The sequence below is a fragment of the Chionomys nivalis genome, chromosome 1 (genome assembly GCF_950005125.1).
Source record: "Chionomys nivalis chromosome 1, mChiNiv1.1, whole genome shotgun sequence".
In the NCBI taxonomy this organism is placed as follows: domain Eukaryota; kingdom Metazoa; phylum Chordata; class Mammalia; order Rodentia; family Cricetidae; genus Chionomys; species Chionomys nivalis.
Window position 1 is genome coordinate 132,006,574 of NC_080086.1, and position 16,881 is coordinate 132,023,454.

Below are 16,881 nucleotides of genomic sequence, written 5' to 3' on the forward strand. Positions count from 1 at the left end.
GAAAACTTTCCTTCTTCGAGCTGGCCCATCCCAACCTGTCACTAAGCTCATCATTGGCCATAGGGGTATTGAAATAACTATGCAAAATATTTTCTTAGATTGCTGTATTTTATCAGGTACCTGGATAACCACTAACTGTTTAAAATGTTATGCAGCTTTAAATCAAACTTACAGCTTTAAACAGCTATAAATAAAATTTAGTTTCAGATTATTTTGTGTGTGAATTTTCACTGATTTGCTTTTATAACTATTCTTTAGGGGAAAATATAGCATTGTAAGGTGTGTTGTGAGGTGAATGTTGACTGGTCAAGGTGACTTATAAGTACCCAGACTTAGAATATAGCCTGGGATTTTTTCTGCCAATGGTTAACTATTATGAGATTACAGTTCATGAATGATTTTGATATTTTCCAAGGATTGTTTAATATATTTTGTCTCTTGTTAACTGAGAAATTTATAAGTAAATTTAAAATATAATTAAGACATAATAAATTTTATCTTTTATTCCCCCCCCACCTTTTAGGGTATGAGTATTATAGAACAATTAGATCCTGTATCTTTTAGCAATTATTTGAAGAAATATCATAATACTATATGTGGAAGACATCCCATCGGGGTGTTATTAAATGTGAGTATACTTAGGAAGTCTTGACCTTTAACATCTGATACTGTCCTATTTCAAAATACCTAAAATGTTACCATTTTGGTATGATAACTTTGTTGGCTTTCTTACATGGTGTCAGTTTCTTCCTGGTAACTTTTAACATAATTATAGGTTTCTACTACTTTGTTTATTTGAATAAATTTACCACTGGAACACAGATCAATAATTTTTGTTAACACAGAGATAGTCATATTTTCTCTTGACTCAGTCAGTGCTGATACACTTTTCTTTTTCAGAAGATTGATTTTGGGTTTGTGTGTCTGTGTAAACATGCAGGTGCATATACACATGAATGTAGTTAGACACTGAGAAATTAAATGGATGTTGTTCATTATCTAATAATATAAAATAGATTGTATATGTTTTTTTCTCTTAAACAGTAATGGTAAAACTTTATTTAAAAGGTGTCAGTAGAAGCCAGGTATAATGAATGGCTCACGCCTTTAATCTTAGCGCTTAGGAGGCAGAGGCAGGAGGATCTCTATGAGTTTGAGGCCAGCCTGGTCTACATAGTGAGTTCCAGAACAGGCAAAGCTACATAGTTGAGACCCTGTCTCAAAATATACAAAACAATCAAAAAGAATTTTAAGAAAGAAGTTTTGGCCGGGCGGTGGTGGCGCACGCCTTTAATCCCAGCACTCGGGAGGCAGAGGCAGGTGGATCTCTGTGAGTTCAAGACCAGCCTGGTCTACAAGAGCTAGTTCCAGGACAGGCTCCAGAAAAACCAAAAAAAAAAAAAAAAAAAAAAAAAAGAAGTTTTGGTTTAGTTGGATTTAGAAAGCTAAATTACATTTGTTTACCTCTTAATAAATAAACATGAATTTTCTTAAAGAAAATGTAATGTTCTTTAAGAGGAATAAAAAAATGTTTTAGTAAGATTCAGTGGGCTCATTTGTTTCAGAAGGTATAGAAGAGGGTTAACCAACAGTTGGAACAAGGCGCTTGATGTTCACATGATTTGATAGTTGTATATTATGAATTTTTATGAAGTTTTTTTGTCATGTTAAAGTAGTTCAGATTGGGAGCTGGAGAGATGGCTCAGCGGTTAAGAGCACTGCCTGCTCTTCCAGAGGTCCTGAGTTCAATTCCCAGCAACCACATGGTGGCTCACAACCATCTGTAATGAGGTCTAGTGCCCTCTTCAGGCATGCACACAGACAGAACATTGTATACATAATAAATAAAGAAAAAAAATAAAAAATAATAAAGTAGTTCAGATTGATTGAAGGAAAAGCCTTTCAAGGACCTGAATTAATTTCTGGAACTTAGGTTAGAGTTTGCCACACTAATTTTCTAAAGTCTGAATAGAATCAAATAGATTTGTTTTGTTTTTTGTATGAAAGAAATTATAAACCAGTACTTTAACTTTGGTTAAAGTAAAAATTATACTTTTATGTCTGTGAGTTATACAGACAAATTCAGTCTAAGTCAGATGAATAAAGCCTTTAATATATTAAGACAGAGGTGGCTAAGATCTAAAGACTAGAGAAAAACATATACCAATTATTAAGAAGCTAGGTTAGAGCATAATCGTTGTGAGGGTGAAATAATGAGATTTTTCTCAGTTTAGCACGAGGCAGGAGACATTTAAGAAAGGGTAAAACAATTTGATTTTCAAATGTGCAAAGTCAAGCTTTTTACAAACATTTACAATGTTCATTTTTTAAAAAAAAATGTCTCTCATCAACTTTTTTCTTTTTTTTAGGCTATCACAGAGCTCCAGAAGAATGGAATGAATATGAGCTTTTCCTTTTTGAATTATGCCCAGTCAAGTCAGTGTAGAAGCTGGCAAGACAGTTCAGTGAGTTATGCAGCTGGAGCACTCACGGTCCACTGAAGCTCCGACCCTCAGGGACACCACCTGCACAGACTCATACTCTGTCCAGGGTCCAGCCTAGCCTTTACCAAGATGTTGGTTTTGGTGTGGGGGGATTCTGAAACCTCAGACTAATAGAACTCTCTTCTCTTCTTTTCTAGTAGGTGTAGTCCTCCTTAATTTCAACTCATTTAAAAAATGCTTTATAGTTTGGGGCAGTGGAAGGAAGGCTGAGATCAAAATATTTTGATTTAAAAAAAAAGATGACAGTGTAAAGGCCCAATTGGCACAGTTTTTGAAAATGACTTGTAAAGCATTTAGCATATCTGAAATTTGCACTCTTTGCAGACTCATGCACATATATTCCGCTTTCAGAATAGTTTTGCAGATTGTACACAGACAAAAGGGTGGAAGCTTTTTAATAAAAGAAATTGCATTTATAAATGATCTGTATTAGAATATAAGAAATCTCCAGTTATAGACAATGACTACCCATGTTGTACAACAGATACCTTCTATTTTAGTTGCTAATAAAGGGCTACACAACTCAAAATAGTCTGATTTAAACTTATTGCTTTGTGTTATAAATGGAAATTTGATTTTTATTAATTCCATCTCAGAATTTTTGTTGAAATGGCAAACCTCAGCTCCTATGTAAGAGTATTAGAATATATTTTACTTTTATATTCATGTGATTTTTTTAAATCACAGAAATTGTAGTCATACAATTTTAAAGTTAACTTTCAAAATTATAGTCATTTGCTTTTTTGTGTGTGAAATACCCTTTTTTGTAGTAGAATATAAATTCAAGAATGCTTTAAAAACAAATAGATGGAGTCCTTCAAATACTGTGTTTGAGAGTCTGCAAATGAGGAAACATTGAAGAGTGTTATTAGTGTGTCTCAAGTCATTGCAGACTGCACACCACTATGGTTTTTCACCTCTTTAAGCAATTTGACTCTTTTACTTGAATTTTTAGCAAGAAATCATTGACAATAACAGTAACAAGGCCTACTGGACTTGTGATAGTCCTGCAAATTTGTGTTTTTTGGGGGGACATGATTTTTGGTGCGGCTCTTCCAACTAAAATAATGGTATGGTGTTGTATTCTTTATCATAGATTTATTCTAGTCATTTTGGCAAAAAAACCCACAAAACTATAGTTCATTAAGCCATCCTGCATGTTCTCCATTATACCTATTTTAACAGAACAATGGGTGTCTATATCACATTGGAGAGTGTTTATATCTTCAGTGTTAATGCCCAAGTAGCACAAGTTTTAGATGCCTTGCACCAATTTCCTTTGGAGATTTGCATTTCTTATTTATTAAATATCAATTTTATATACTCAAGAATGAGAGATTCAATATTACCTACTTACACGTTGGGATTATACTCTTATACATCAACGATTTATTTTCCATTATTTAGATAATCTTTTGAGTATGATAAATATTTATTCTTTGTTTAATACATATTATAAAAATTTCTGAATTGACAATAGTGAATTTTTAAAATAATGTTTTCTGAGTATAAAATTTGAAAATACTGAAAAGTCAAAAGAAAAAAAATTATCTACAATTTCACTACCCAGAGATACACTGTTAAATGTTTTTCTGTATTTACTTTTAGTCCTTGTGTTGTTATGAGTGTGTATGTGTTTGTGTGTGTGCAATAACAGAATTGAGATTATAGTGCTCATACAGTGGCATTATGCCCTGTTAGCCTAAGAACCTACTACCTGTGTCTTTGAAAACTCAGTTTAAAAAATGGCTGCCTAATGTGTTACACTGTTTGAAAATAACCAGTTCTATCTTTGAACGTTAGACTGTTTCTAATCTTCCACAGTTTTATAATGGGATGGACCTTCTATGTAAAATATGAACTCAATATTAGACCTATTCTCTAGGATTTAATCATGATAATGAAATAAGTGGTTTACATAGTAAGAATTTCTTAGGCCCTTTAAAATATGCCAAATTATGTTTCTAATTGCACCAAATTATCAGTGCCCCCTCATCTGCATAATTTCTTCTAATTTTTGACAAATTGTTAAGCAAGTAATTGGTTATGTCTTTTTTTTAAGAGTTGCTTTCTAATTAGTCATTTCGTGTTTTTCTATAAATGTAGAATGGGTTTTGAAAAACAACATGAGAGACGTCTAGTCTTAGGAGTGCATCATACTGCACATGTTTGTATGTTCATTTGTTTGCTTTGAGACGTGGTTTGCCTGTGTAGACCACACTGACCTGGGACTTTGTGTAGCCCAAGATGGCCTCAAACTCATGTACCAGCCTTGCTCCTCAGCCTCTCTCGTGCTGGGATTGCAGGCATGCAGTGCTGCGCCAGCTTGTTCTGCTCTTTTAAAACTAGACTGTTCCTGCATCAGCTTGTCATTTCTTAGAAGGAACAGGTTTTGTGTTTTTTTTTAATTACCTGTTTTTGGAATAGAAACAGTTCTAAACTGATTCTGTGTTCAAGTCTAGCTCTGTCCCTGCCCCTAATCAGTGTTCTGAAGTGGTGTCCATGTCCTGCTGGCGCTTCTTGTCTGTTCATTGTGTAGATGACCTCTTAAGCACCATCTTATTTCAGAGTGCTGGGTTTTGCAATTTTAGTTTTTAATAGATTTTGGCATGACATGTTAGATAGGTATATGATTGATTTAGATATTTGGATTTTTATTTCAGTTCTGAATATTTTATTTCAGGTTATGAAAGTGAAAACCTTGTTATTTCAGAGAAAGTGGGAATTAATTTATTAAATGGAGGTAACATCTAAATCATTGGACTTATTAGCCTTCCTATTTTAAGTGCCTTTAAAAGTTTTGTATTTCAAATATAATGTGAGATATATAGTTCTGTAATGCAGTTCCTTTGTTAAAAAATGTATGAATTATTTTCAGCAACCTTTTATTTACCTTAAATCACACAGAAAAACGTATTTGTGGAGTCCCCTCTCTCCCACTAGTCAGTCCTTAAGAAATGTTACTCTAGAGATAAGCTAATTGATCAGGTAAGTAAGTATTCTGCCCTGGAAATAACAAGCCCGTATAAAGAATAAAGAACCAGCTAGAGTCCAATGCTAGTATTTGTATAGTCCAGTATGGATGTTATTTCCTGAGCTCTAATTAATGGTTATGGACATGTAGTTCATCCCCCCCAGACTAGGGGTTGGCAGATGTTTTCTTTGAGAGACCCGATAATCCTTCTGGACTTCATATGCCACACTGGCCTCTGATCTGCCATTGTGATACAAAAGCAGCCATAAACAACATGTAACCAAGCAAATGTGTGTATGTTTAATAAAAATTTAATTTATACTAAGATGGAATGCTGGAATTGGCCTGCAGACCATAATTTAATATTTCTTATCCTAAATGCTATAATTTGTTTGTAGTTTAAAGTCGGCTAATAATCTAGCAATAGTCTGCAGCAGGTGGTTATATGTTTCTGCCATGTGAGCCTTCTTTTAATTTGATGCATTTTCAGTGGCTGGATTTCTTACCGAATGTTCACAAAGGTAAGTAGGAAGTAGGGAAAATTAGGAACTCTTAGAGATTGATGTCAAAGCACCTTGAAGTCTTGTATTTGCTGAAATACATTGAGTTTATTTTGCTGCTATAAACTAACCAGGAGTAAAAGTGATGTGTTGTTTGCCTTGCTGTGTAGCCAAGGCTGTCCCCAACCTCCCTAGTGTTGGGATTATAGGTCTGCATCCCTAGGCCTGTCACAAGGAAACTGTTTCACATGAGTATTTTAGGATTCAGACAGATACTTTGAAAATGATTGTTGACTTTTGCCATGTAAAGACTTGAGAAAGTACCCTGTTCTATCACTCTTACTTTATTGAAACAGTGTCCTCTAATAAACTCAGAGTAAGGGAGAGAAATTTAATCTAAATAACTTTAGTTGTACTACTATTTCATCATTAAGGATCACAGAACACCTTGTCAGGTGGTACTGTCAGCCCTGTAGACCTAAGGCATTTTTGATATATTGTTAAAAGTTGTCAAAATAGCTGGTCATTAGAAATTGTACTGAGGAGACTTAATAAGCCCCAAACATTGTTTAGATTGGAAATTGTACATCATTGGATTAAGTCTGGAGATCTACAAAGTAAGAGAAACAGGCTTGTGTAGGACACCGTGTAGTTGAAGGAATAGGTGGTATTTATTTTTGAAGAGAGTAAGTTTAAGAAGAAGAGGTCTTCAAATATTTGTGTGACTGTGGCTCAGGGGAGTAGAATTGTTCTGTATTGTTCTAAATTAAGCTTTTTCTGCCTTTAATCCCATTACACAGGGTGCAGAGACAATTGGATCTCCGTAAGTTAGAAACCAGTTTGTTGTATGTGACAAGTTCTAGACTAGCCAGGACAATGTAGTGAGACCCCATCTCAAAAAAAAAAAGAGGAATAAGAAGCATAAATTTGTGCTCCACAGTAAATGTGATATATGAGCATTTCTAATGATGAAAATTGGCTCTGTTCACTTCAAATCATAGGAAATATTAAAAAACTAGATCAGTGATTGTCAAAGTAGCAGTGATATCAACTAAAACTGCTTTATGAATAATTGTGTGTATGTGTGTCTGTATTTATTTAGGGGGACAAAAACCAATGGAATTAGTATAATTTAATAGAAGGTCATTTATATGAAGTGTTATTTTCAGATCAAAATAGGTTTTAAACAATATTAACTTTTAACAGATTATAGATTGTTAAAATAATGCTTCGAACCTTAGGCTAATTCTTTAGTGTAACGATATCAACAGAAAGCAAATGCTACTAGTCCCTAATACAAATGGAAGTTAGTTTTGTTTTTAAATGGCTGCTTTCTCAAACTGAAGAACAGCTATATATCAGTGTCAGGATGGTGTACTGAACTGAGAGAGGTTGTCAGAGTATTAGGGGAACTAACACCAGCAGACAGATAAATTTTCCTGTCATTTTTCTATTATGCCCATCATATACCTGCAAATAGGACCACATTGCATGACATATTATCCCCAGAGACCATCCTGTTTTATAAATGGCCCCTCCAATAATGCTGGTACCTGAGACCTTAGCCTCCTTAGAATTGCTGTGGCTGAATTGTGTTTGCCTAGCTTTATCTTCCTGAGTTCTTAGTACTATGTTAAGAGCTTGAATGTTTCCAATACCATTTATTCTAGGGCTCACTGGTGATTTCAGACTGGTTTGTATCTAGGGTCTGTTGTGTTTCTACTTTCTTTTTCCTTTCTGTGTGTGTGTTGGGGGTGCTGTTTTAAATTTCAATACAAGGTTATGTCTATTACCCTATAAAGTAATGGGAAAAAAGTTTAAAACAAGTTCTTCTAATTTTGAAAGCCATAATATAATGCAGTTAAGCTTTTTGTTAATAAGTTACATTCAAGTGTACATTTCTTAATGCAAAGTCAAATTTGTGTTTGATATGATCTTGTATATTATCCCTGTTATCTCAAATAACGAAACCAAAGAAAACATAAATGCCATTATTAAAAAGCAGTCGAAGGCCAACTATATTCAACCGTATAAGCAGGGCATGAGTTCTGATCATTGAATCTGCCAACATAAAATTCTGGAAAATATTCAAAATTAACTGACTGATACTCTGAATTCCTCACTCAGTATGATGTTATATATTTAAGTCAAAAGAACTAAAACACAATGAAAACAAAGTAGAATATATTGACTAAATTTTGTGTTTTAAAATTAAATACTTCAAAACTGTAAAATCAGTTTTAATAAAGGTATTTTAAACTTAACTTTTATAAATGGAATTCTTTTTGAGAATCTTTTATTTGAAATGTATTCATTTGAATATAGGACAAAGTAGATATTCACTTGGTGTTTTCAGTTTTATTGAATTGAATTTTGAAGACTGGAGAAGAAAAGAATACAATAAAGCGCTTTTTACAATATGGGGTACAAACCTTTTAATTAGAAGCTTTTTCCATTTTTCAGTTTTAACTGTGGAAATCAAGTTTCTAACTAAATCAAAGGAGGGTAGGATTTATTTTGTTAAATCTTGTAATGCCAAGTAGAGTGAGTGAAGTGTCCTGGTGTGTTCAGAACCGTTGGGTAGTGATGACTTGCTCGATTTTGCTTTTTTAAATCTTTATCTCATGATATTGGGAAAACTATAAAACTTTAAAAGTTAGTTAAAATGGCTTTGGCTGCTTGCTCAGGGCCCCCAGCTGTGTCTGTGGTAGAAGGACACTGGAGTGCTAGGGCACTCGACTGGAATCCACGTCAGCTTTGCAGTGGAGCAAATCATTAGACAACACGCACCTCTTCCCAGGACAAGAATTTTGTTCTGGTTCTTTAGTTCTGTATATTTTGAATATTATATTATATTCCTTTTTTTTTTTTTTTTTTTTTTTTTTGGTTTTGGTTTTAGCACTGTCTGTTGTAAGCTATTGATTTAGAAAGTATGGGGTTTTGCAGATTTCATGAAAATCATATATAGAAATGCCCCTTAATTTATAAAAGTAGATTTTTTTTGTGAGCTCAAATACCTTAACTACAGACATTTATATTCTCTTATTGGGATTATTTTACAATTTTGGAATTCTGCTCTAGTACTTATGTGCAACATGCTGCTTTTATGTAATGGGACAATGACAGATCCTCTGTATGAGTCTTAGTGATAGCGAGACAACAACAGACACCTAACTCTTCCATTGTCCTTTTTAACGTGTTCTCCAAGCACCTGCTACCCTGTGGAGTTTCCCAGCTGCCTACACAGCACAGTAGAGTGCTGAGAAAACAATACCCGAGGAGCAGCTCTTAGTCAGAGGTCGAATGGGAATTGATGGGTGATTCCAGTCTTTCCATCTTTTTGAATGGTCTGGGGGCTTGTTTCTGTTGTCTCCTAGAGTTCCCAAAAGAGGACTGGTCCTCATTGTTCACAACAAGAAACTCTAGAATGCAAAACCAAATACAAATCTAATTATTTTTTCTTCTCTGACACTTCCATTCCTTTATGGACATTTACTGGGATTACCTCCCAAATAAGCCTTTTAGTTTTGAATTCATATTTCTGAGTCTTATTTTTGGGACTTGAAGTGTTCATATTATATATGGGATATGTTAAAAAGAACATTATTTTGAACAAAAATCTAAAATATCTTAGTTGGTTTGTCTTATCACATCCAAATTCAATTTAATTTCTTTAATCTTATAATGAGAAAGATTCAAATTTAGAACTCAAAAGATTTTTCTGCTTGTGTTTTTAAAAAAATATTGTGTGAAAAAAAAGATATTGTGTGGTTATATAAATGTGGACAAAGTGGATTATTTGGTAGAAATTGGAGTAGAACAAGGAGATTGGTATGGTCACAATCAAACAGTGTGTGACGGTTGGATCTGGTATTCACATCTCTTGTTGCTCTTTGTACATAACCAGGGCCAGGCCGAGCCTTGTATCATGTTGACGAGATGGTGACAGTTTTTATAAAGATAATTCTGTGATCTTAGAATGAGATTTTCTTTCTTTTTTTTTTTTTTTTTTTGGTTTTTCAAGACAGGGTTTCTCTTTGGTTTTTGGAGCCTGTCCTGGAACTAGCTCTTGTAGACCAGGCTGGTCTCGAACTCACAGAGATCCACCTGCCTCTGCCTCCCAAGTGCTGGGATTAAAGGCGTGCGCCACCACCGCCCAGCTTAGAATGAGATTTTCTATAGACTTACTAAGGAAAAGTATGTATTTTAGAAACTTAGTGAGCTCTGTGTTTAATTTAAAGGCCACTTAAGGTTCTGGAGAGATTACTTAAAGGACAAGGTCATTGGCTGCTGTCATAGAAGACCCGGCTCAGTTTCTGGTATCCATAGGCGTCTCACAAATGTCTAGCTCTAAGGAATCCAGTGCCCTCGTTTGGCCTCCGTGGGCACCAGACATGCATGTGGTACACATATAGACGTGAAGGCACACATTTATACACGTAAAATACAAAGAAATCTTTAAAAGAATATTTTAGGTACAAGAGTCAGTTCTAAGTTTTTTTATGTATTATTCTGTCGATAGCCAGTTACTGCCTTTGCCTGTTTCCTGCATCATTTATAATTCTTTGATAGCATATTTTTTATATTTATTTATTTATTCATTATGTATACATTATTCTGTCTGTGTGTATGTCTGCAGGCCAGAAGAAGGCACCAGACCTCATTACAGGTGGTTGTGAGCCACCATGTGGTTGCTGGGAATTGAACTCAGGACCTCTGGAAGAGCAGGCAGTGCTCTTAACCGCTGAGCCATCTCTCCAGCTCCTGATAACATCTTTGAAAAGTTAGAATGCTGATTTTTTTATAGGGATTGAAAAAATATGTAGAAAGTTTGTATTTATGTTAGATATACACCTACATCTTTTTACTATAAAATTTGATATGTGTCCTAAATATATGCTATATTGATGTTATTTTATGGTTAGACTATAGATGAAATTTAGTAAATATTTAGTTCCATTTATAGATTATCCTAAGATGAGTATGAACACAAATTTGACCTTAAGAGAACATTGAAAAATATATTTTAATTGATTTTTTTCTGGTATGTTAGACCTGTTGTTTGTCTGTCTGTTAGTCTTTCATCGGAAAGACCAGAAAATATTGACTAGATGCTGTTAATTTGCCTTTTGACTCTTTGAGACTCTGTCCTATACTTTTGAATATATGACAGAAGACAGAATGTTTATTGACTTTGAGGTTATAGTTGGCAGAAATGATCACAGATGAGCTAGATAATACAATTTGGGAGAAAGCAAATGAGTTTTTCTTTCTTTTTTTTTCTTTTTTCTTTTCTCCTTGCAGACCTGGTTTCTCTTTGTAGCCCTGGCTGTTCTGAAACTCACTCTGTAGACCAGGCTGGCCTCAAACTCAGAGGTCGTCTACCTCTTCCTTCCGAATGCTGGGATTAAAGGAGTGTACCACCACCACCACCCGGCAACAAATGGGTTTTAAAGGAAGAAATCTGCTTTTCTCCTGGGACATGTCACACTGCTAAAAAAGAAAAAAAGAAAAAAAAAAAAAGCTCCACTCTCACAATCATTGCCTTTGTATATATACTTGTGTTCATAGAAAAAAAATAAACTCATTGCTTTTCAGACTTTTCATCCAAACATTATTACTGGACTTACTACAAAATTTATAGGTAAGGATTTTGGCATTTGAAGTGTCCCATTATGGGAAGTCAAAGATCTGATAACAACCAAATGTAAGATTTAAAACATAGCTACAGAGTCAGTCAATTTTCTGAACACTAGATTCTTTCTAAAGGAAATATAATGTAAAGACACATTCATTAAAATAGGGAATGGGTTTTTTAAATGATGTTAGCAATGCTAAATGTTAAATGTGACCATTTTGAAGAACAGTTCAAATATTCTTCCAGGAGTGTGTGTGTGTCTCTTTTCCCTCAGACAGTTGAGGCTCCTCTTATGCTATGTGTGCATTTGTTTAAAATCCATGAGTGGAGTAAGAGACAATAGGATTTTTTTTTTTTAAATCTTCTTGTGGACTTAACTTCATTCTTTAAGGTTGAAAAAAAAATCCATTATGTTTTATGCCACATTTTCTTTTATCCATTCTTTTCTTTTTGGACACCTAGGTTGATTCCACAATTTAGCATTTGTAATTAGTGCTGCAGTAAACATTGATGTGAAAATGTCTTTGTGATATGTGGATTTAGAGTCCTTTGGGTAAATGCCCGGAAGAGGCATAACTGGATCCTCAGTCGGTCTGTTTTTATTTTTTTTAAAAAGCTTGCTGATTTCCATAGTGGCTAGACTACTTTACACTACCCCAGGAACCACATTGAGGGTTCCTTATTATACCCATCCTCCTTGCCAACTTTTATTGTTGATTTGTTTCTCTTCTATGTTTCTTGTTGTTTTGTTTGTGCCTTTTTAGACAGCTTCCTGCTGTCTAATCCTAACTGGCCTGGAAGTTGCTTTGTAGACCAGGCTCACCTTAAACTTCAGCAGTCCCTCCAGCCTCTCTCTCATTTAATTGTAGGCAAAAGATCCCACTCCAGACTTGTTGCTCATGACTGCCATTCTGAATCTCAGTGTAGTTTTTATTTTCATTTCTCTGACGGCTTGTGAGCTTAAAGACTTTTTCTTATGTTTATTGCCCATTTATGTGAGATTCTTTTTCTTTTTTTTTTTAAAAATGTTTTTGACTTCAGTAGTGACCATGTTCTCTCCTTTCTTTTTCTCTTTCTCTCTTTGTCTCTCTAGGGCTGGCCTCAGACTCAGAGATCTGTCTGCCTCCTAATTGCTGGGATGTGCCACCACGCCCAGCTCAGTAGCCCATATCTTATGTGTCTGTGTTTGTGCATGGGTGCAAATGTGTGTGTGCTGTCCAGTGAGCCACAGGGATGTGTGTCTTTGCCTCCCTTTGTCCTGGACTTTTTAGTTTTAAACTGTCACTTCTGGGGATCAAGCTCAAGTCCTGTTTGCAAAACAAGTGCTTTACTAATTGAGATATCTCCCTCACCCTCATTACTGTTTATTGGTTGGGTTGAAGTTTTTGTTGAGTTTTTGAGTTCTTTGCATATTCTGTTAGTCCTCAGTCATATGTATAGCCAGCCAAGATTTTCTCCTGTTGTGTATTTAAGGCTGTGTCTTCACTCAGTTAGCTGTTTCTTTGCTATATAGAAACTTTTTGATGTCATGAGACCCCATTTGCTGCTTCTCATTATTTCTAGAGCAACTGTCCTGCTCAGGACACACTTAGACTATGCTCCCATTTCCCAGTGTTTCCCTGTCAGCCTCAGAGTTTCCAGACTTATGATGGGGTCCTGGAGAGAGAACAGTCTCATTTCATTTTGTGTTTAGATACCCATTGTTGAAGATGCTTTCTTTGTAAAAGATTAGGTGGCTGCGACTTCTATTCTACGCCATTGGTCACATATGTCTTTGTGCAGCTACCTTGTTGTTCTGTTCCTGTGGCTTTGCAGTATACCTGGAGATGTGGTAACACTTTCAGGGTGATTATTTCAGGATTACTCTCTGGGATCTTTTGTATTTCGGTGCGTGCATGTGTGTGTGTGTTTCTATTTCTGTGACTGACACAGTAATTTTGAAGGAAATTGCAGTAAGTCTACAAACTGTTTCTGATAGTACAGTTATTTTCACAACATTAATTCCTCTATCCTGTGGACACTGTTGGCCTTCCCATCTTCTAGTACATCCTTTGATTTCTTCCGTCAGTGTTTTAAGATTTTCATTGTGGATTCTTTTGCTTTCTTAGGTTTATTCCAAAGTAGTTTTTGTTTTGTTTCGAGGCAGTGGCTTTGCAATTTCTTACCATGTTTATTATTTGTATATAAGATGGCTACTGATTAGGAAAAGTGAATTTTAACTAAGTGTTCATATTACTGAAGGTTGAAATGTGAACCACTCATTAGTACTAAAATAATAGAGGCTAAAATTTAAGTAAGGTATTTTATATGGAATTTGTATCTGCATCTAAAGGATGGCATTGTTTGACTTTAATGGATACTTTAAGTGTAATGAGGTACCCAATTTACATGTAGGTTTCTTTCACAGCTTTTTTTTTGTTTTTGTTTTTGTTGTTTTTGTTTTTGGCTGTATGTTACTCTGTAAACCCAAACTGGCCTTAAATTTGTGGTCCCCCTACCCCAGCCAGGCTGTGATGGTGCACACCTTTAATCCCAGCACTCGGGAGGCAGAAGCAGGTGGATCTCTGTGAGTTCGAGGCCAACCCTGTCTACAAGAGCTAGTTCCAGGACAGGCTCCAAAGCTACAAAGAGAAACCCTGTCTCAAAAAACCACAAAAAAAAAAAAAGAAAAAAAAAGAAAAAAGTTGTGGTCCCCTGCCTTAGCTTCCTGTTGCTAGAGTAACTGCCTAATGCCCAGCTATATATTTTTTTAATTTTCAAAATTTATGCTATTTAAAAATTTATGTTTAATATTTTCAGATATAGAAATACAGATAAATTGCAATATATTACTAGTTTCTTACTTGAAAGGCACTTTGCTTGGTTCAGTAAATAATAGTAGCTTATATGGTAAAATTACATTTTTTTAAACTTTTTAACTGAAGAGCCAACTATATATAACATAAAGTGGTTTGAACAAATACATCTTAACAAATTTTAGAGTATTTTCTGTCTTCATACCTAAAAGTGTGATCTGCCCCTCCCCACACTTTCTACTTTGTTCCCTCACATTCCTTCTTTCTTCCTGCCCTGTCCCCATTTGTTAATGGCTCTTTTGACACTGCCATGTCTTCAAGTTCAGACAGTTAAGCTTTGAAAATGAAGGGATTTATTTATTTTGAACAGTGAGTTTTAGTCTTTCTGCCTAAGATGAACAGTACTATGATGTGTTTTTTACTTTCCCCATGATGTTGACTATTCCCAAAGGAAAAAGGTGAACCTCTGCCAAGTTGTGTACTCATTGCCAGTTCAGCCTGGGATCACTCTAGGATACAAACAGTGGAGGGTTTTTTGTTTGTTTGTTTTTGTTTTTTTAAAAGGATCAATTAAATTATGTATCCCTTGGAAAAGAGCAGCTTAGTGATTTATATTTAATATAGTAAATATCAAGATATATATCTGGGCACCCCTCTTAAGTTAATTGACACAGGTAATCAACAGTAGTAGTATTGCTGGTTAAAATCCTTTGAGGAATGCTATATTATCTCTTAACATTAAAAAAAACACATTTTCTTTAGCATAAAGAACACTATATAAAGATAAAAACTGAGCTCTTTTCTATTCTCCTTCCCTTTCTTGTATTTTCCCCTTGGAAACAGCAGAAGTCTGTTTCTGTGCTCTTGAAGAAGCTGCTTGAGGAACCCGAGTCTTCACTTGTAAAGCTAGCTCCAAGTCTAGTTTCTGAGAGTAGGTAATATACTCATTGTTTGGTGTCCTTAGTGACTCACTCGGGTGGACACAGTAGCTCGGAGATCAGATGCCCCACACATGGCTTTCCTGTGTGAGAGATCTTGTCCCCCCGTGGTAAAATGCTTTGTGCTTCCTGTTCCACCCAGATAAATACTTCCTTCACCCCCCTTTCCCTCTCACTTTGGTTTCTCTTTCTCCTTTTTCTTTCTTTGAAGTACAGCAGAGAGAAAAACTCAAGTATGCAATTGAATTTCATGCTCTTAATTAGCACTCATGACTTCAACTCTTTCTCCTGACAGAGCAGCCCCATCACCCACCATTCCAGTATAAGTTTACCCATTTATCAATGCCATTTTAAATCGATCTATTTGATAGACTATTGGATTTAACAGATAATGTAGAGAGAAGAAATAATGTGGGTTTTTTTTTTTGTTGTTTTGGTTTCTCTGTATAGCACTGGCTCTCACTCTATAGTTCAGGCTGGCCTTGAACTCAGAGATTCCCCTGTCTCTGCCTCCCAAGGAAATAATATTTTTTTACGTACTTGGTTTCATTTCTTACAGTAAATCGTGTTTTAATGTTTTGTCAAAAAATTTTAAAGAATATTTTTTGTAGAAATGTTTATAAACATGTAACTATGTTGTATGCTTCTATAATTACTAATAAAATCATTTTAAAGTTACTTTTGAATGAGATTGCTTTGTGCGTGCACTACAACAGATTTTGCAAGCCTAAAACAGTATTTCTCTGTGAATTTCTTTTATTCTGTTTCAAAAGAGATACAACTGTGGCCTCTTACACTTTAAAGAACAATGTTCTTTTTAAATGTTACTTTTGGATAGGTCATGTCCTACCTAGGTTACTTGTTAAACTCTGAACTGATGACTAGTTGGTTGTCTCTGCCTCATGTGCTCTTAAAACAGTTCTCAAAAAGAGAAGCAACTTTTTTGCTAAGAAGCTTTGCTGATTACCCCCCACTCCATGGGTTAGCCATACGGCAGGATACATGTATTGGGATATTGGCCATGCTATCAGTGTTCTACAAGGTGCCCATTCATTGTGGTCAGCAGTTTTGTGCTTGGTTTGGGATCCCATACATAGAAAGGCAATATAAGTTTAGAGTAAATGGCAGGAATGATGCTTTGAAGTAATGAGACTTGGCCCTGGGCCAGCCAGAGTTGTACTGTATGCAACCTTTACAGACTGGCTACTTCCCCATATTAACATGTAATTATGATTGGTAGTTAATTTCTTTTTTCTTAGTGCTGAATAATCCATTCTGTATTTTTAGTACAATTATACTCTCACCTATTGAGCTTGCTTCCAAGTTTTGAATTTGTGAGCAAAGCTACTATATATATCCACATTTAGGACATTATATTTTAATTTGATAAAATAATATGAAAGGACATTCTATTTTGTATTATTTCTTATGTGTATCTTGTGTTTGTGTGCATCTGTATGAGGTATTTATTTGTACCTGTGGGTGAGCTGCTGCTTGTGGATGCCAGAGATCAACCTTGGGTGACAGTTTGT

The 16,881-nt window shown here is 35.1% G+C and overlaps 1 protein-coding gene across 3 annotated transcripts in view; it reads left to right on the forward strand.

The window, feature by feature from the left end:
- The window catches only part of Memo1 (mediator of cell motility 1), a 112,286-nt gene extending 96,327 nt beyond the window's left edge, over window positions 1–15,959 (forward strand). For all 3 annotated transcript variants that reach the window (XM_057792389.1, XM_057792405.1, XM_057792396.1), the window contains 2 exons: window positions 524–628; window positions 2,370–15,959. In XM_057792389.1, coding sequence (XP_057648372.1) covers window positions 524–628; window positions 2,370–2,501 — 237 coding nt within the window. In that variant the 3' untranslated portion in view covers window positions 2,502–15,959. The remainder of the gene's footprint in view (window positions 1–523; window positions 629–2,369) is intronic.
- The last annotated feature ends 922 nt before the right edge of the window (window positions 15,960–16,881 follow it).